This window comes from Opisthorchis viverrini (assembly GCF_000715545.1).
Source record: "Opisthorchis viverrini unplaced genomic scaffold opera_v5_131, whole genome shotgun sequence".
Lineage (NCBI taxonomy): Eukaryota > Metazoa > Platyhelminthes > Trematoda > Opisthorchiida > Opisthorchiidae > Opisthorchis > Opisthorchis viverrini.
In genome coordinates this window covers 301,614-321,971 of record NW_008751784.1, presented here as the reverse complement: position 1 = coordinate 321,971, position 20,358 = coordinate 301,614, and the positions used below count along the sequence as shown (strand labels likewise).

General features: G+C 43.0%; 3 protein-coding genes across 3 annotated transcripts in view; 1 reads left to right on the top strand and 2 right to left on the bottom strand.

The window, feature by feature from the left end:
• T265_06270 (hypothetical protein) overlaps window positions 1-4,508 on the top strand; it is a gene marked incomplete at both ends in the record, with an annotated part of 37,389 nt that extends 32,881 nt beyond the window's left edge. Inside the window, 2 exons of the mRNA XM_009171490.1 lie at window positions 323-777; window positions 3,888-4,508. Of these exons, the coding sequence (XP_009169754.1) occupies window positions 323-749 (427 nt within the window). The remainder of the gene's footprint in view (window positions 1-322; window positions 778-3,887) is intronic.
• On the bottom strand, window positions 1,046-1,267 carry T265_06271 (hypothetical protein; the record flags this gene model as incomplete). Its single annotated transcript, XM_009171491.1, has 1 exon — window positions 1,046-1,267. The coding sequence occupies one exon, from the start codon at window positions 1,265-1,267 to the stop codon at window positions 1,046-1,048; it is 222 nt and encodes a 73-aa protein (XP_009169755.1).
• T265_06269 (hypothetical protein) lies at window positions 3,801-4,097 on the bottom strand (the record flags this gene model as incomplete). The annotated part of the gene is made up of 1 exon (XM_009171489.1): window positions 3,801-4,097. The coding sequence occupies one exon, from the start codon at window positions 4,095-4,097 to the stop codon at window positions 3,801-3,803; it is 297 nt and encodes a 98-aa protein (XP_009169753.1).
• Window positions 4,509-20,358: the final 15,850 nt, after the last annotated feature.

The window sequence follows — 20,358 nt, the reverse complement described above, 5'->3', positions numbered from 1 at the left end:
GAATGGAAACAATTGACACGTTAGTCGGAGAAAACGCGGTAGCTTATCCGTCTTCATCGACGACAGCAGCAGTATTGTTTCTTATTAAGAAAAGTAGCTAGCTAATTAAGTGTTCGGATGTTTTGTGATTATATGAAAACCCTGTTATACCATATACGTTGCTGCCGAAAATCGCCCCCTGTAAGGTTGGTTAACTGTACATCTACTCCACTCTCTGTTACTACCGTTTTCGTCAAGGCTTTATCTATCTGCGTGTCGAGTCTATTGCTTTTTTGAATGCTTAACTTTATCTATTGTACTCTTTCTAATCTCCCCACAAAAGTATTCGAGCAGCGGCCTTTTTTGCTTATATGGCAACCAGTCCATCTCTGGCCGATTCGGACTCTCCTCGTCCTATTGAATCTTTTCCTCATTTGGCCTCTATCATCCCTGTTTATGTGCGACCGGAAGATCATCCACCACTGTCCTCTGAACGGCTGGAGCGATTTTGCCAGCTTGCTTGTGTGCCGCACTCAGACAATCGAAACGCAGGTTCAGCTTCGGTGAGAGCACCCACTCTCCATGCGGCACAAGATACAAAACCAAAAGATACAACAGAAACAAGTAGCCATCTTCAGGTGGATAGCAAACCACCCATCATGAATGGTGTCCTCTCACAAAATATCGCAGTTTCACTCTCATCTCTGAACTTGACCAAGTCTAATGATGGCGGTCCGGCCAGTTCGCCCACCCCAGTTGCTGCGATGTGACAACCGAACAGGGATTGCTTTTTTGTTTGTAAGTGGTATTTCTATCCCAGCGACCCACCATTTCCTTAATCAGCAATTTATTGTGACGAGCTTCATCCTAACCACCAGTTTTATCTTACAATCTCTTTGTCACCACTCGATTTTGGATCAAGTCATTTGGATCCAAGTCGTTTTGTCAGGTCAGACCGTGTATTCTTCTCTCCTGTCTCTACCGTTTCACTCATGACAATTGGATGGGTAGAGACAAAACAGACATTCTTCAGGCCGACTAGTATCGCCAAACTTCTGGAAGAACTTCATTCTGCATGAGCGCTGTCACCGATTCTAATTAGGGCGATTTTCACATTCGCTGCTGCACGAAACTGGTCAATAGGTTGACCTTTTTTGTAAAGAACTTCATCTTCAGGATTGGAAGAATTCCGTGCAATACATTCGATCACATACGCAGACATGACCGCATCACTCTCGAGAACTCTTTGGCACGCTTTTCTGATAACCCTCCGAGGTAGCGGAGGCATTGGTTACTGTGTCGTACACAACGTATACAAAGGTTATCGGTTTACGAAAAGAAAGTGGGAACCAATATGAGAAAGCAGAGAGACATTAGGTAGGTCATGAATTCCTTCGTTCCAGGTTAACTATCCCCATTTGAACTGCATCGAGTCCCCATCACTTTACATAGACGTGTTATGTCGAAAGCATCGGGTACAATATGCTTGGGAAGTCGAAAGTCGCTTGTTACCTATCCAAATACTATTGGAGTCATCCTAATTCTCTTCAATATCGCTCGTCAAATCCGGATGGCATGTTGCGCAATCCACACTGAATCCCAGCCACTACAGTTTTCACTTTTTTATTGAAAGCAACACAAACATTCCGAGAGTGCGAAGTACTTGGAAAGACCCCTTCGGTTTGTGGCCATACCAAATCGTTTTTAGGAACCCAACGCCCCACACGCAATTAGCCCATAATAAATCAGTAGCAATCAACTATTATTTTGTCATCTCTCTTTATCCTTTTGACAAGCCCTTGCACAGCCAAATGAATGGGACAAGCAGGGACATATGGTCCATTTCTAAATTTGAGCAAACAAACTCGTGAATGGGATTTTTTCCCATTTCAAAAATTTGGGTATGATCCTAGGTGAAGGCCTGGTAGTCACTGAGTCTGCAGACATAACGAGAGTAGAACGGTTATTGTACTACTAACCTTGCGTGCGGTTAAAGAAAGCGCAAAGCAGGTCACATCTGCCACACGATGGAACAGCGGATAATCTGGATCACTGAATGGTTGAATCTTGTATTCAATTGATTGTCTCAAACCATTCAGCTAGACTAATTGTCCGTTAATTTGTAACCAAACCTACGGTGTCCAGTTTCCCAAAGTCGGAAGACTTTTACTGCCCACGAATCGCAATACGGAACAACAAAGACTCCCTTCTCTTCCGTAGAGCTTCCTTTCGTTGTGACAGGCCTTCGAGGTTTTCGAAGGCTGCCTACATAGTTTTCACAGTCATGTGATTTCCGGTTCGTCGTCACAAGAGTCATCGGCGAAACTTCATTGCTTTAATTGAATTATCAGGAAGGTTAGATTCTTGAAAGCAACTTTAGAACGCCCGGAACCTACTGCTCCACCAAAAACTCAACTGGAAAGCCGGCAAGCATCCAGGCCAGGCCAGTCAATCATTCAATCAATTCAGCAGAACCCGATGAGTGTTCTTGCGCGCCACAGAAGCACGACCGAATGTGATCAGCGTTCAGGCTTTTCACAGAGGCGCGATCGATGTTGATGGGTGATCACTAACGCCTCTCAGACAGCCTGGATCAATGTCAGAAAGTCCCCTTTAAATAGCGTGGGGCCGTTGTAACGTTTGCACTCTCACTCACTCGCTTGTTCGGAATACAGCTGTTGTGTTCCCTTCTGTGAGTCTTTTCTCTCCGGCATTAGGCACTGGAGCGGGTCAGCAGCAGATACCACAGATTGACGAATCAGCAGATATAACATGAACCCTGATATCCCGATTATCGTACTGACTGAAACACAAGGCGGCCTGGCATAGCACATTCTATTGAAGCAGGCCATCATGAACAAGAGAATATGTTGAGTCTCTTGTCAAAACCATATTCGTGTGCAAATGAGGGTTTGTCTAAATGTGACCGATTTGGGTTCAAGTAAAACAGGATTAAAGGGAACCAGGAGACTGCTCTTACCTGATGGGTCCAAAGTATGGCGAAACCGGTCATGTGCTTTTGGAGGGTTTTCAGTAGTAGCTTTGTCATAGGATTTACCGATACACGTATTTAGTTGTCTGCGCACAATAATATGCTATCTGGGTGTTCTGTATGTGCGTTATATATAGCGTCAGATATGCACGCTGATGCTTCTGAGTATCGTGTTTAACTCCAATCTTCGGCCAGTAGTTTCATTCTCCTCGCAACAATTGCGCTAACTGAATTCTAACGGTTGATTATTGGGTGTACGAAGCAGCAGCTGCTATTTCTGTGTATTGTTTTTCCAATCACTTACCCTTTGCACCGCACAAGAGAAACACCAAATCAGGCAATTATTTTCCTATCGATCATTGTCCAACCTGTATCGTTCGGCCCATGCCCATGACCATCGAAGTCCTGGATTGTGTGATCGTTTCCGTGTATTTCAAGACATTGTTTTAACCCAATCTGATCCTTTGCACACATTCCAAAGAGTGAATTGTGTACTTTCCAAAGACAGTTTTAACGACCCGGTTGTTTGGTGCCTGTCATCGCTAGTGCGACTGGAATTGGCGTTTGTGAGGCAGTCAGCATTTTCCGGGTATATTTATCGAACTAAATACGCTATACCGCGAACAAACATTCGTGTGTTATCCCCTGAATTCGTTTCGTTTATGGTCACGTGACTCTCATTTTTGTCGAATTTTGTTTACTCACGTGTGTAGCCATCACATGTGTTCGTCAGGTGCGTGACCTAATCGGAGGGTCAAACTTTAAGCATCTTTGAATTCTTTGTAACTTCAAATGCCGGAAATCGGAACGCTTTTTCCTTCATTCCTTATCATCTATCCTTGTTGCCTTCCTTCTGATTCATGCTCTTACCCCGACTCATACTACAGCTATGTGTGTTTTCGTTTTGCTTCTGCAGATGACAGACGAGCAGGATTTGGTTAGTTTCACTCCCCTTCTGGCGTGGTTCTGATTGGATAACCTCCACGCTAGTTTCATCGCGGTCTCGCCCGTATCTCCCGGTTCCTGCTTCATCTCGGATTTCACTTCTGTCATGACGAGTACATTCATTCGACTGTAAAGAAGACATAGCAACAACAAGCAGCGTAGATTCTAGTGTGACCGTCATGGCGGTAGTCTTCACTTTCACATGTCGTTGTTTGCCAGCTTTTTGTTCGATTTCCCCGTTTTTGCCGCTTTTATTCGTCCTTCAACTCACACCCCCTGTACACACAAGATTCTCACGCCTGTCCGTTGAGGACTCAACTGGATCAGAACCAAATTTTGTTCGTTCTTTTTAGCATCTCTATCTTGTCGATTGGTGTACTACGGGTATTGTTTTTAGAAGCTCCTCATGGTGTTCGACTCTTGATTTCCTCTTCAGGTCCTTTCCTACTTGACGCCTGTTCACATCTGGTAGCCGTGTGGGCATAGCAGCATTACTTTAGATCTTTCCATATGTGTAGAAAATTTGTGCGGACTACTTTGGGCTCTTACAAGACCCTCACTCAGCTCATGCTTGATTCGAGATATTGCGCCCCACTCCGCTCACTTTTCATGTTAATCCAGTTCGAAATGTGTTGTGCAATCTCTTAGAATAGTGACAAGTTGGTGACTCGGTTAGTCAGTGATTCAGCCTCAAACGTGTGCCGAATTCCATTCGTCTTAGATGCTACATCGTCGTTCCAGAGGGATAAGCAGGCGATGGCCTGTGTGGCATTCACAGCGTAATTAGTTCAAGCTGATTACTAAGTCATTTTAGTCCTCAACTAAGTGTAATTGCACTCAAGTATCTACTACTCAATCTGTTAGTGGTATGTCCACCATATCCGACCGTATACAGCAGAGTATAATAGGTGAGAATCCTGATCGAAATGTGGCTGTGGGAGGTTTCCTACTTGGAATGCTCTTGAGTTTCCTTTGAACATCACAAACTGAATTTTCCCCACTGACGTGGCTCCCACGCTTTTCCATTGCACCCGGTTTATCTTCCGAGAACTCCATTCATAACCGGTAAACCGGCAATTGAAAATCACACCACTCCTAGAATTTTACTGGGGGATATTTTCACTGACTTTTCAACCAGACATTGATAGGATAATGAAGTTTCTCGAAAGGATCGCCTACAAGAAGCACAAGGTGGAACCCTTAAATCGCCCGATTAGATGTACTTACAACAATACGCTAAATAATACCGCTCCTAACCTGGCGTGTATCCGATCCAAATTTGACGTTGATGGACCTGGTGATGTAAGTGATGCACCTGGTTTGAGTTTTTTTAAATTAGTAATCCACACAGGAGCAATCTGAGATAAGTTAATGACCCTCCTTTCCATCTGGATTGTAAGAAAATCAGCTAACGCTGGTCCACTCGTGGAGCCTATCACCCACCCTCCATTGCCTTGTAGCCACACGTTTCATATTCATCCACTCTGCTTGGCACAGCAACATACACGGTAAGGCAAAGTGGGAGTGACACGCACCTGCAAAATAAGGGATGACAAATGAATCCCAGGTAAATCGTTATTCTACACTATTCTGCTCTAACTTAGAATTTCGCACAGACGGCACTTCATGTTTAATTGCTACGATATTCGGAGTCTCGCGAGAGATTTTATCAAATGAACGCACTACTTATTAGAATGCTGAAAGTTTTTCAACAAGGGACGACATAAAGTTGAGAGAAACTCAAGAACCGTGCCAAAATGGTGAGCCTCAAGAGAAGTGGAACAAGTCGTGGGCTGTCAAAGTTTTCGGCAAAATTGGTTGGCGGGATTGAATTCTTTTTTTATTCAGAAAGACTTAGTACCCAAAAGTAGGAAGTAGACGGCACTAGCTTCATTTTTTCATGATCAACTAAGGTAAACCTAGTAAACTTTCCACCACCTAGGTTTCTTTTGACTCTGCTGAAACTAATTCACTACTGGTGTCCTACCGGCTAAAACACGAGGCTGCGTTTGTTCAGCATACTTAATTATAAAATATCATATACGGTATGTTCATCTGGGCTCCAGTTGAGTTACAACCAAACAAGAGAGCAGTTGGCGAACTTCGTGTGTTCCAGTGGAACATAAAATTGGCGGAAGATGGGTGATTGCGCCTGGCTGATAAGCCTCATGAAGATGGGAACCGGTAGTGGGTTATTGAAGATCTTTCAGCAAGCATGAGAATTTTTATCTGGAGTACGTAATTCTCTTCTGTGAGTGCCATGGATAACGTTTATTACGCACAGAACGTGCTTGTCAAATGGAGAAACACAGGACACTGTTGCACGAAAATCTGAGGAACTCAGGCGAGGCAGGCCGTTTGTGGACGCTGTGAGTAAGAGCCACAAAGCTACCCACATCGCTCTGGCTACACGACAAGTATGAACGAGAAACATGTACAAAAAGAACTGACACAAGCCTGCCCCCGTCAGTTCATCGCCCGACAACTTCGACCTAGAGAGCTGGGGCGCTGAACACAAGACGGTCGCTTGGCAGATGTCGGACTTGACAGTAGATTTAACTGAATTCACAGCAAATGCGGCCAAGTTTGCGCATGTCAGTCTGAACTTCGTCGTGCCCACCGACGAACGGACACCATTTACCCTCAAAATGAAGTTAACGTACCAGACCACCGTTGGTTATCTCGGGATATCAGACAGCTAAGTTGCGATGGCCCGGTCGACGGCATTCCATGACCATCACCTTCTAGACTAAATTGGATCAGACAATGGACAACCAGGGATAATTTTATGACAGAGATTACCAGTGCAACGAAACAGAATCCTCCGCTTTCGAATGGTTCTGTACACCACTGTGACTCAGTAACTAATCAGTGCTAACTTTATTCGTTGTGTGAAGCATGCGGTAGTGAGAGAAGCGACTTCCTATGACTACAGGGCAAACCAAAACACAGTTAGTTAAAGAACGACAAGGCAGTGTGGTCCGTTTTCAACTCATTAGAAATGCACTGGACCGGTTCACTGGAAACCGACTGGCAATCCAAAAAAGTCGACTTGTCAGTGGACTCCCCCCGGGAAGTGTAAGGCCAACAGCTTTTCTAGAACTGAGTTTCCGAGGCCATTTTCGCAAAGGCCAAAGCGATCTTTGGTTGCACAAGTTAGCCCAACATATGTGCCTCTCGAACATCTTAGTAGTACGGGACATGAGCCAGTCTAGACACGCACTGTGGGTTCTGGCTTCTGACTTGCATCTACATGATTTCAGAAGTATATGTTACTGGTTCACCTGCGGATATTACTCCCTCGGGATTACAGAAGATAAGGATGGCTGTACATCTGCACGCCCGGCTAAGCTCGAAACACATGTATCCTTGCCTATGTCATGCCGGGATACACAGTGCGACGGGGAATATTGAAAATGGATGCCATACTGCTCTAGTTGCGAGGTAGGATGACACAGTGGACTAGCGTTTTCCAGGCCACACTTACATGAGGTGCGTACTCACCTATGCAGAATGAAGAAACCTAACAAGTGTGTTAACTTCTACTAGTGATTTCACTTGTCCGGAGCCTTTTTAATTAGTGGTCTGACTGAGTCAATTGTGTTTGTCGTAGGGGACAAGTAAATACTATAGGGCCAAGCAAGTTCACTACTTTGTAGGGCGAGAACTTCATGAAAAAACTATGCTCAACTGATAACAAATCAACACATTCGGTTGAAATTCACCATAGTTTTAAGCTATGCACAAAAAATGAATATGCGGACTCCATGATTGACAGTGCAAGTGACTGCATTTTGTCTTGCTGAGGTTTCAATGTAAATCATGAGGGAGAACAGGAGCCGAACAGCATACCAGATCAGGATATGAGAGGCACTCATTCTGGTGTGCTTCAAAACAAAGTGTTGAAAATTTCAATGTGTAACGATGTACACTATTGATGAAGCATTCAAGTAGTTAATTGTCCGGTGTCCAGGCTCCGCCCCCGTATATGACGGAATGTAAAGGTTGCTACGTAAATTAGGGAACCGCTTTGCAGTTTTCATTTATAATTGTTTAATATTCAAACAACGTTCAGGATAAATCAGGATGACGCTTGATAATGTTTGGTACAGTGTACGGACGTCTTCACCGGTCACCCAATTTGTTCTATGATTATTTTAATCTGAAAGAGTCACATCCCAGCTCATTTCCGAGCAGCCAATCGTCTTCAATTAGCTACCGAAAAAAATTCCGAAAAGAGGTCGACGAAACTCCCGTACACTACTTGCAGCCCCATGAAGTAGCTAGAATCCATCATTTAAGTCACCCCGTAACTGTAATTTTGGTCTCTTACGTAGTTCGAAGGCTCGCATTTCTGCGCCACTCGATCGAACGAGGTGTGTAACCTATTTGTCTGTTTCACTTAAGCCTAAGTGCATCTGCAAGAACCATGTACGAAAAGGCTATAGAAAACTGAATGTTTCTTCTTAATGGGAAAAATGCACCAAATTCACGCCCAAGCCAGGTAGAGGTGGAAGATTATTTAGTAACTAATATTAGAAAAGGAAAGACGGCTACACTGAAAGAAATGTTGCCGACTGGCTGTCCAATTCCGTGAAGACTGCTTTGAGTTGGGAGTTGATTCCAATTTATAATGAAAATCTGAGTGACCTTGAGACATCTGCGACCTACTTGGTACAACAGATGATAGAATTTTCTTGTTTTAGACACGCCTCGTAAACACACTAGTACGAAATTGATCGGCCCCACCCAATATTCGATGGGTTGTTCGATCATCGTAAACTTTTGTATCTGTCCGATGTCAACAATATTGGTGATGATGGTGGTGGTGCAAACAGCAAAAGACGATAAACAAATGGTTGTTTTCACTACGGTACATTAACAGCCCTCATTTCACATGGCTATTTTTCTGAGTCAACAATAAAATCGGTCGAAACTTTACAAAGCTGTAATACCAAGTGATCAGCTTTGTTCCACTGAACGTTCCACCACGTTTCTTAGAGGTATTAACGGATCATTCATATTTTCCGCTGTAATTCCTCTACTAGTGGATAGTTAGTAAGCGAAAGATCCCAGTAGAAATCAAATCCAGGTTTGAGAAGAACATGCTTCCTGTAAACTGATGTAAAGACAACTCAAAGTGGAAAAATGACATTTATGATGCCCTCTCGCTCATTAGGGTCCTCCTGTTGTTATTGGTTGCGGAAACTGTAGGAGTCGCATTACTCTCGCCTGAACTGCCGTCCTCCGGTCCTGGCGTAATCACTCTGGTGACCCCATGCCCAATAAGGAATCGCTGAACATGTGTTTTCCTCCTGTTAGAGATCATCAGCGGGACATATCCTTGACTGTGTCAAGGTTAGAACTCCGGGCGTCTGACATGCGAGGTGTGAACACAATCGCCCATTTAGATGTAATAATCCAGTTGGGTCCAGCGTGTTCTCCTGGAGTAGTGGTAACATGCTCGAATCGCATGCCAGATGTTCGAATTCCACATCCAGCCACGGACAAGGATATGCCCTACTGCTGAGCCCAAACAAGATCAGAATCCGGTGCTCACCCCTTTCGTGTGCACTTGTCACAATACTTGCACTGGAACCGAAGGAGGACGCTTCAAACGAGGGTGATCTGAATGCGAGTAAGGCTTCGATAACGTTTCCTGACCAATCGTCCTGCTCCATAATTTCACTAAGTGTTTAGCTTCGTGGCAGACTGAGCCCCTATGCAGCCACTGTGCTTGTATACTCCACGTGGTTTCGGTCATGTGCAAGACGACCAATCCACAGCTTTGGGAGACGGAGTGCAATGTAGCTCTTGATGATCTGAAAGACGCGCCCAAATATTTGGCGCTCAGATGCATATATTGATTTCTGATCGTGTGATCGTTGGTCTGTTCGCCAAGCTTGGTAAGTAAGTCGCAAACGTTTCGGCTTCAAACAAGGAGAGTTCATCAGTGCGCTGATGATGAATCTCCGTTCAGTGACGAAACATTTAAGGGTCAATGACCAAGCTCAACGGACAAGCAAATAGACAGCTGATCAAAAACAAATATGTAAGAGTCGTGAGCCATTGCTTCACCCAACTAAGATATCACAAAGGCTAACATCTCATTGCTCGAATGCACGCGTCTGAGGCTTCCGTTCAACGCAAAGTCTCAAGTCTACACAAACTTATCACCTTAGCACCATTTGTCCTCAGGTGACTTCCATTGATGTTTTCCAGAATTTTTATTACTGCTTCAGACGTGAATGACAAAGGTAAAATTTTGCCTGGCGAATGTTTTATGTTCCCTAGAAATTCCACTGGTTGCTTTTCTATGACCTCGTCCACGGTCAGCAAACACCCGTTTCAAACTCAATTCAGCGTTACTGACTTTAAGATGAACTTATAAAGGACGTTAGTTCTTAGTTCTTGGAAATTCCAGGGTATATGTGAAGTTTAAACTCCTATTACTGTGGTAGATGATCATCACCATTGACAGCCACGCCACAAAAGAACGCTGGTACCACAATGAGCTACAGCCATTTCAGTTAATTTCAATAGAGCTTTGAGGTGAAGAAAATGCATAAAATGAGAGGGAGGTGGTAGGGGTAGCCTACAGCATACATCAGAGGTGCCTGTGCGTCCAATCTGAACAGGAACTGAGAGCATGAACGCGACTAACGCCTGCCAGCCACCATATCGTTCAGTGTCTATAGCCAAACACGGGGAGCCCATCCTCGAAAGCGAACAGAATCATTCGCACCCAAACTTCTCGTATCTTTCCTCATTTCTTTACGGCATGTCAAATTCTGTCCACAAGTAGGTTTTCGCCGCTTCTGAAATAGGCACGAAAAAAGCGCTCGTCGCCGAAGGCGGTGACTCGGTATTTGTAACACGTAACCGTGTCAATCTAGCCTGTATTGCTGCATGCTTCTTTTGAATGAAATACACTTCCCCACCACCAATTTGCTTCACCAGATAGACGTGTTCTGATGATCTCATTCCAAAATCGTTGGCTGTGGCCGATGTCGGCTATGTTGCTGATATACCAGTTTTCAAATACCTGAAAACATATCACAGATCTTCCACCTAAAATATCCAGGTCTTTTGCAACAATACAACCCAACACGTGTGCGTCAGTTTTAACCCAAAAAAGCCTTTTTTTGCCCTCACAAGCGGCAAAGATCCTCAAATGCCAGTCTTGTCCTTGAAACTCATGTGCTGGCTATCATACTATCATCAAGGCTACTGAAATTTTCGAGGTTGATGTAACGTCCCAAAACTTCCAGTGTGACTCCTTGGGTATTTATAAGCATCTTCAATGATTGTACTTTGTGCTTGTGCTGAATTCGCACTTTTGGGGTGCTAAGCACATGCCAAAGAACTTGAGTAGTTATTCTGTTATTCTTTGCGCTTCCTGTTGTTCTTCAAAAATGGAAGCAATATCGTATGCGTATTCCAACTCGATAAAATTTACGCTCGGAAAGATCTGAACACTGGGGTTTCGAAGAGCATCCAGCGTTTACATCATTACCCTACCAATGGCAAATTAGACAAGAACGGAGAGGGTGAACATCCTTGCCGGACACCAGAACCTGTACGACAGCACTCGGTTAGTTCACGTACATCCTCGTACGCCCTCTTGCGCATGCTTGTTGAAGAGAACTAATCAGTCGACAGAATCGAATACACTTTTGAGGTCAGGGAAAACGAAGATTGCAGGGAGTGTATACGCATGCCGTTGATCTAACACTTGATGGAGTGAAAAGATGTCATCCTCCCACCCCGTTCTAGGGCGAGATCACGCATGTTAATCTCGGATCACCTCTTCACACGCCCTCGTAAGACGAAGCGAATAAGTGACTCAAAGAATGTGGTTACAGCGAGGGTCAAACTAATTCTCGAGCACCTTCAATGATAATGGAGAGCGCGTTTACTCAACCTAGTTGGTTGCGACTGACCGTTCTACCCGGACTCTGGTAGATGAGCCAGAAAGCGCGGAAAGAATATATAATGTAGTAGTTCACTGCCAATCAGAAGAGATTGTTGTGATACTTAGAATTTACCATGTTCCCAAACCATTCCCAACATTTCGTGATTTCGGACAATTGGCCGTATTTTGAGTAACCGCCGCCGGCCAGTAAACTAATGGAGTGCATAATGCGATTCGTTGAAAACGTCCAGTAATGAATGGTTCTTGTGCAGCGATCAATCAGTTCCATATCGATATCTTATCTGCTAATCAACACCACACATTTGATCTGGATGCGGTAAATGCTCAGGTTCTCAATGGAAGCAGATGGGCAGTTTGCGGGCAATTATGAGGACAGTTTCAGGAATGCCGGTAGTCCAGCCGCAAAATCTCAAAGCATAATTTCTGAAGTCACCAAATAAGGGTGGNAGATGGGCAGTTTGCGGGCAATTATGAGGCCAGTTTCAGGAAGGCCGGTAGTCCAGCCGCAAAATCTCAAAGCATAATTTCTGAAGTCACCAAATAAGGGTGGCATGAGTTCATCATCGATTGAGACCATTTGTTCGACGATTGACCTCCTGAGAGTAGAACACCCCATGGTTTGAAGTGCACTATCTTTCGCTCACGACCAGCGCCGTGTTATCAACAGCACAAGTCATCCTCGAGTAAACCTCACTGTCTCCTAGAAGTAAAGTAGTGCAAACAATGGGCGTGTCATCCTCATACCGTCAGTTTTCAGTTAAAAAGCACACGGGACCTAAAGTTGTTGTCACTTCCATGTGAGTATTTGATCGACGTGTTCTCTAACAATAACAACATTTCCAAATTAGACACTTCCTTAACGAGATGCTGCTGGCTAGAATGGATTCAGTTATCAGGTTATCAGTTTCGACACTAGGCTCCACACTTCAGCAGATCCTACAGAATTGAACGCAACCAGAACCTGTATCACTGACGTGGTGATGACATAGTGGTCGGGCTTAGGCTTTACCGTGATCCAGGGGATTATACTGGCTGAAACTCTGTTCCACGAGCCCAAACACCAAGCGAGTGAATGTGAATGAAATAAAGTTAGTTTCCGTACTTGTACCGATGAATTGTTGAACCGGATACAGATGAATCTGCTATGTGTTGTAAAGTTCAAAGGCGGTAGCGTCTTCCGGTCTGTGCCAGCGAGCTAAGCAATCATCAGCGTTCAAGCGGCTCAACTTATTGCTTCATTGGCTTCGATTTGGTACCCCAAGAAAATCCTATTGACCAGTTCCATGTGAGTCAGACTATTCTCCCAGTGCCTTGTGGGTTGGAACGTTAGCTTGGAGGCTCATGGTGAGACGCCACCTGGTCAGTCCGAAGGCATTTTCCTTGCAGCTATTCTTTCATTAGACCCCACTCCACAGACCCCCTCCCAACACGCAACCATATACCCCAATTAGCTCAGTGCATCTGTCAGTCCTTTGGCTAAATTTTCCAAAGAAAATAGCGCCTGGTAAAATATACCAAAATAATCCCTGAAAAATGATCCAGGTTGCAACTTCCAAAGTAAAACTGGACCGCAGTCATCTCTTTCCGGAACTTTGATTTCCCTTCCAGTATATGTTTTTGTGTCACTGGAACACGAATTCAATACCCCACTTTGCCGTGTATTCGGAGCTGCTTAGGACGGGCTATGATATTTCGCTTTTCATTTTTCGGATATCCGATAATACTGATGGAATGACATGGTACCTTTTTTGTGTGAGCTGCACTCAGCCTTGGGGTCGAATGAGTCTTATTGGACTGGTTCCAGGAAAGCGGCGGACTTTGCAGTGCAAGTTCTCCCGAGTCAATAAAATCGGAGCAATTCGATGTTGCAAACTATGTATATTTGTCAGTCCTGATAAATATGGACTATATCCATGTCTGTCACGACCTATTCGGTTGGCAATAAGAAAGGATACCGTCATTCTTGGTGGGTACCGCTAGCCTGTAGGTTTTCAAATGGGAGCGATAATGGTAGCAAAATCTTCAAGTGTGTGCTTAACATCGTGTGTTTTAGCACTAGGGGTGACAACGTGTTACCTGAAGACAACCTATCACAAGCCATCCGCAGACCAACTTGGGCCATGTGACTGTCAGGTGCTGATGGACTGCGTCAAGCAGAATTCGCAGTTCCATCGGGAATATGCAGCTAGGATCCGTTCATGAAGTTATTTGCATGCCGTTAACAGTTCGCTTTTCTTCAGGAGACGAACTGAAGCAATTACATTCGTCCGCTTCGTCCACATACTTGAATAGCTTGAAAATACTGGGCTGAAATGCCTGGAAAGATATTGGAAGCCCACACTGACGCTAATGGAGATTGTTGTTTGGAAGATAATTAGAAGGGGCTGAAAGGAGATGTCAGAACTGTCCGTTCAGCCGTCGACCAAGCGCATACTAGATTTCGTCGAGTTCAGTAAGTCGTACAGCCTCCTTCATAATGGTGCTACCAAAGTGGTACACGCGGATTCGTAAACTAACTGATAATAAGAAGCCTGAAGAGCGACTGAGAACGTTTGTGAATAGTTGTTCGTCTGTTCGCCGAGCCTGAATGAGTGACACTGGAATTGACCACGCCACTTATAACTAATGGTGTTGTGGTTTATCTTTGCGGGGGATTGGCTGGCTTAAGAGAGACGCCGAGTGTTCAAGCGCCTGAATGGTTTCGAAAGTTAGTATTGCAGGGAAACAGTCTGTGGTCTGCACATAAGTGAAGCAGTTGTCCTCAGTTGACAGTGCGTCTCGACTCCAGTCCTAGAAAAGCTCCCGAGTGAGTCTCAGCAACGCTAAATCTATCTACCTATGCAGCCATGCCCCCGACAACCACAAAAGTATCTGGGCTCTTAGCTTTCTGAAACTGCTTACCCATATCGTCGCTAAGTCTGTCTTTGAGTGCGCCAGAGTTACAGCAGATATTGTCGCGTTTACAGATTACTCTCACAGAAGTTGCCAAAAGAACCATATATTTGCGATTATCAACCGACAACCATTCAGCTCAGTGGCTTAAAACAACGCCAACGTCAAAAGAGCCTACCGCTGCGGCTTCTGGATCATCAGAGATGCGCAGCTAGAATCGAACAGAAACCAACTCGGAGATAAGTTCAGCAACTGCACCAGAGTTGAATCTTCTTTTCAGAGAGAAAGCAGAAATCGATAGAAAGTTGGTACAACGTACACGCCTAATCGGTCTGTTGTTCGGCTTGTTTCAAGGCTCGAACGTTAGACGCTGCCAGGTTAACCCAAAGACGGGGTTTAAAGAATGGTTTTCATGTATCTGCAGCCATGACGGCAATGGACGGCGAACGGATCATTCACATTATGAGAATGGTCCTACAGTGATATCATTAGCAGCTGGGTGAAATGGGGAGAGAACAAATTCGTGAAGGAGAAAGATTGGAGTCATCTGTAATAGCCTGGATTCGTTTAGCCGCCATGCTGTATGTAGCAAATAAGGTGAATCGGCTCAGGGCACCACGAGATGGTCGACGTAGCATGAGATTATTTTAATTGTTCTGGGAACCATTCAATTCCTATTACGCTGAGCAGTAGTTTGACTTTCAAATCCACCAACCAGGTAAAATACGGAAGCAAAGTAAATGCGCGATTGTAATTTCTCTTGAGATAGACCGACTCTGATTGTATGGGAATGATTCATTCGTAATAAGAGTGGCAGTTTCCGCCCTAATCAGGAGTTGCGCCTTTTAGCGGTGGATTTCGTCACAGTTACATAATACATGACTTGAAACACGTATTCATCACGTGTCAGGTGGTTTGTGCGTGTTAGCTGATACCGGATACCGGTACACGGAGACTCCTGGTTACCAACAGCCATAGGTTTTTCAAAGATAGCTGCCACGTAGTGCCGTCATATTCAATACTGTATAAAGATAGTTTATCCTACTAAATCGTGCATAATTTTCAGGTGATTTTGCCTAGCGAAAATTGGTTCTCGTTCCTCTGGACATGAATGTAAATAACCCTCGATCTTAGCTCATACCATCAAAACTGTTCGCCAGATTAATCAGATATTGATAATGCAAAATAACCGCGCATATGAAATATCAAAGCTGGTTGACGCATCATTCATTTCCTTCTTAATGAATAGAGTTCAATCGTTGTCTGAAACATGATGGAGGTAGACGGATGGATAGATGCATATATGGATAGGATAGATAGATAGATAGATTGGATAGATAGATAGATAGATAGATAGATAGATAGATAGATAGATAGATAGATAGATAGATAGATAGATAGATAGATAGATAGATAGATAGATAGATAGATAGATAGATAGATAGATAGATAGATAGATAGATAGATAGATAGATAGATAGATAGATAGATAGATAGATAGATAGATAGATAGATAGATAGATAGATAGATAGATAGATAGATAGATAGATAGATAGATAGATAGATAGATAGATAGATAGATAGATAGATAGATAGATAGATAGATAGATAGATAGATAGATAGATAGATAGATAGATAGATAGATAGATAGATAGATAGATAGATAGATAGATAGATAGATAGATAGATAGATAGATAGATAGATAGATAGATAGATAGATAGATAGATAGATAGATAGATAGATAGATAGATAGATAGATAGATAGATAGATAGATAGATAGATAGATAGATAGATAGATAGATAGATAGATAGATAGATAGATAGATAGATAGATAGATAGATAGATAGATAGATAGATAGATAGATAGATAGATAGATAGATAGATAGATAGATAGATAGATAGATAGATAGATAGATAGATAGATAGATAGATAGATAGATAGATAGATAGATAGATAGATAGATAGATAGATAGATAGATAGATAGATAGATAGATAGATAGATAGATAGATAGATAGATAGATAGATAGATAGATAGATAGATAGATAGATAGATAGATAGATAGATAGATAGATAGATAGATAGATAGATAGATAGATAGATAGATAGATAGATAGATAGATAGATAGATAGATAGATAGATAGATAGATAGATAGATAGATAGATAGATAGATAGATAGATAGATAGATAGATAGATAGATAGATAGATAGATAGATAGATAGATAGATAGATAGATAGTAGGATAGATAGATAGATAGATAGATAGATAGATAGATAGATAGATAGATAGATAGATAGATAGATAGATAGATAGATAGATAATAGATAGATATATAGGTAGGTAGATAGGCAGGTGAACGAACAAGCAGTCCGAATGACTGTGTGACTGACTGGTTAATTGTTAATTGTTCGACTGAATGAGGGATTAATTGGTTGTTTCAATTATTGATTTCCTGGCCGGCTGGTTGGTTGGTTGATAATTTTGCAATATGTTGTGTACGTCCGTTTATTTTTTTAGATAAACGGATGGGAAAAATCTCACAAGAAGCTTGATTCTTTCAGCTGAGTACTTAAGGAGCCGGTCAATGGGACATTATTTGTTAGTTTGTCCTCCTCAAAATCATCATCTCTACCACAGTAGAATAGCATCTACGCCTGAAAAAAGAGATACGGAATTTTAGCAACATTAACTCAACATCGGGTCCGAAATCAGTGAACCAGTGTTTTCACAATCGGCGTCCATCTCAGCATATTAGTAAAAATAATCAAATGAATGCAACAGGTCATCTGCGGTTTAGGCATATGTAGAGTCTGAAAAGCAAATGTGTGATATTTCTCAGATGTTTTAAATATTGCACCTAACCATGGCGGACCCGGAGCAGGATTCGAACTATGTTCTTGACAAAGCACACTGCTCTTGAGGTCGCTGGAAAACTGTTCGACACTCCACGACGCATTTCACTCTTCTCGGGGCTCATTATGTAGACGTACTCCTCAGGACCCGATGATCTTACACTCATCTTGAACACCAAATTGGAATTAGTTTGGGAAATGCACTCGTTTTATTTCAACGGATGACTCAGCTGAATCCTACTCAAATTTCTCGTGTTTCACAAAGGCCTCCTTATACAATGTCTCGGTATATTTTCTAGACTCTTTCCTAAATTATTTTCATATATTGTGCCTGAATGGAAGTACAGTATGTACGACGCGGACGAACAGCCAAGCCTTCAAAAACGGGACTCGAATTTGGCACTTCTGAAGCTATTCTGTTTAGTTTAGTCTCAGTTTGGCATTAAAAGCTTGTCACTTCGTTAACGATGGAAAATGCAAATGTATTTCGTTCGTTAGGCTACTTAGCTGCTGAAAGTAGTGCAGGATTTATTCACGAGATGTTCATTCCCAAGTTCCGTAGGATTGTACGCTGTACAAAACAGAACATAAAATAGAGACATGTTAAGTTCTATTCCTATGACCTAACCATAGTGTCTAAATAGTCTGAACTACGATGGCTGCATCGGCGCACACTTTCTCGCTATCTAGTTTGTAACTCCCCACAATTAATACGCAGGTCGTTCGAACCGTGGGGCGGGAGCTCCACATCATCATCGTTCACGAAATCAAACTGTGTACGTTATCAGGTGCCTGGCGATTTTGTTGTTTTAGGTCGATGAAAACGAGTGACCCTCGGTAGTTTGAGAAGAGCTGGGGAACTTTAATGGAGATTTGGTCCTATAAGTTAGGCCAATCTACGCTGAAAAACCGAGAAGCGTTTTATAGCTGTCTCATCCTTGTTGGAAATCATCGACAGTGTGCATTTTATGGAAAAAACAGAGCTTCATACCGCCAATTTCTTGATTTGTAGCCAGGACATTTAAAGGTTCAGCCATGAGCAACAGAATGGCAGTGTGGTTAACGGATAATTATGAAGCATAGAGCACTGCTCAACCTTCATCCAGGAGAGCCATATTACTTAGTCACATGCTGGCTGCCTCCTCGAGCAACATCTTCTCAAATGAAGGTTTCTCTATTCTGGTGAATTTTATTCTTCTTGCCTTTTCGCGAACAAAACTCAGTGAGGATGATCTCACGTAAATCTCACCATCTTTTGAAGCCACCGAAAGAATGCAGTGATGATCTCTGGAACTTCTTTTCAACTTTCATGTAGGAGTTTCTTGTAGGCTTTCCACTTTGAATGTGTTAGTATCACAATTCATTACGAGGTTTGTCGCTCCAAATGGCTCTTAGACACACGTTTGAAGGCGAGCCACAGAACGTGGGTCGGGGCGAAGGCCTGGTCAGTCCAACCGTCCCGTCTGCTGGTGCAGGAAAAATAGAGCTGTTTTCAACATTACCTTGTTGTCATTAGTTTAAATGAGTGACTTCTGCTGACTGTGTCTGTACAGATGTGGTATGCAATGGCTTCACCAATGTCACCATTGTACTAGTCAATAGCTGTACTCTCCTGTTTATGTAGATGACATTTGCGCTCACTCAAACTGTTGACTTGTTGACTTGCTCCAACTCGGAGGACAAGCTACGTACTAATCAGCCAGGAGAGGGGTTGGTGTCCGCGCATACGAGGATAGTCCAATATAGTTATATGTCCACTATATGCGGTCGCTCGAAGACTCGGTTTTAACTGGCTACAGTCTCAATCAGTTTATCTAGTGAACACGAAAGCTAACTTGGCTAATTGTTTCAGTGGAACTCAGCTGGCAGTTAACTGTGTGTCAGGCTGTCTTTTTCTGTGCAGACCCAGTGCGAGGGGACCCACCTGTGCCTATTTGAGGCCCATCCAAAAACCCAGGTAAAGTGAGGTGAACGCTGAGTTCCATTGAACATGTTGCAGATAAAACATTCGGGAAGAACTAGTTGGCAAACAGGTGCTTTGTTTTACCCTTTTCTCTATAAGGAGCTACCCCGGCTAGTTGTTAAATTAGTTCAGACACGTTCGAACAGGACACAGTTCGTTTACATTGTGCATTTGTTCTACACTTTTGTATCAAACCGTTTGTAGACAAAGTAGATCAGACTGATGCTCCCAGAAGTAGGGAAGCTAAAGATTTGTGCTCATCGAGCAGTCACCGTTTTGAATGGACTGGCAAACAATCGGTGAATTAACTCCTGGATAAATTTTTTCTCTTGACACGAATGCTTCTTAAGGCTTACTGGGTAGATCAAATAGACAGATAAACATAGCGAGAAGTCAACTGGTAGACTAAACCAATCTTGGGCGTTGGTTAAATTTATTGTTACTTAGTGTGAATAACGCTCTTGCACCCAGTTTCTCGAGGAGTCAGAAAAGAAGCTTCATCATGACGATCATTACATTTTTACATCCTCACAATTTTGTTTCTGGGCAAGAGATTACACATATTTCTCCCACAAATTAGCGCATTTTTCCCGTCAACGTAAGTGATCCTGTCACCGAAATAATTTGACAGACATTTTAGCTGTTCAGCCGAGTTAACTTATATAATCTGTGTAAATATTTCCCAATAATTCAGTCCCAACAAGCGTTCATCAACTAAATATGCTAGGAATATCCGTGACACATACAAAGAGTTGATCACTATACCTGACACTTGAACAGCAAAAAT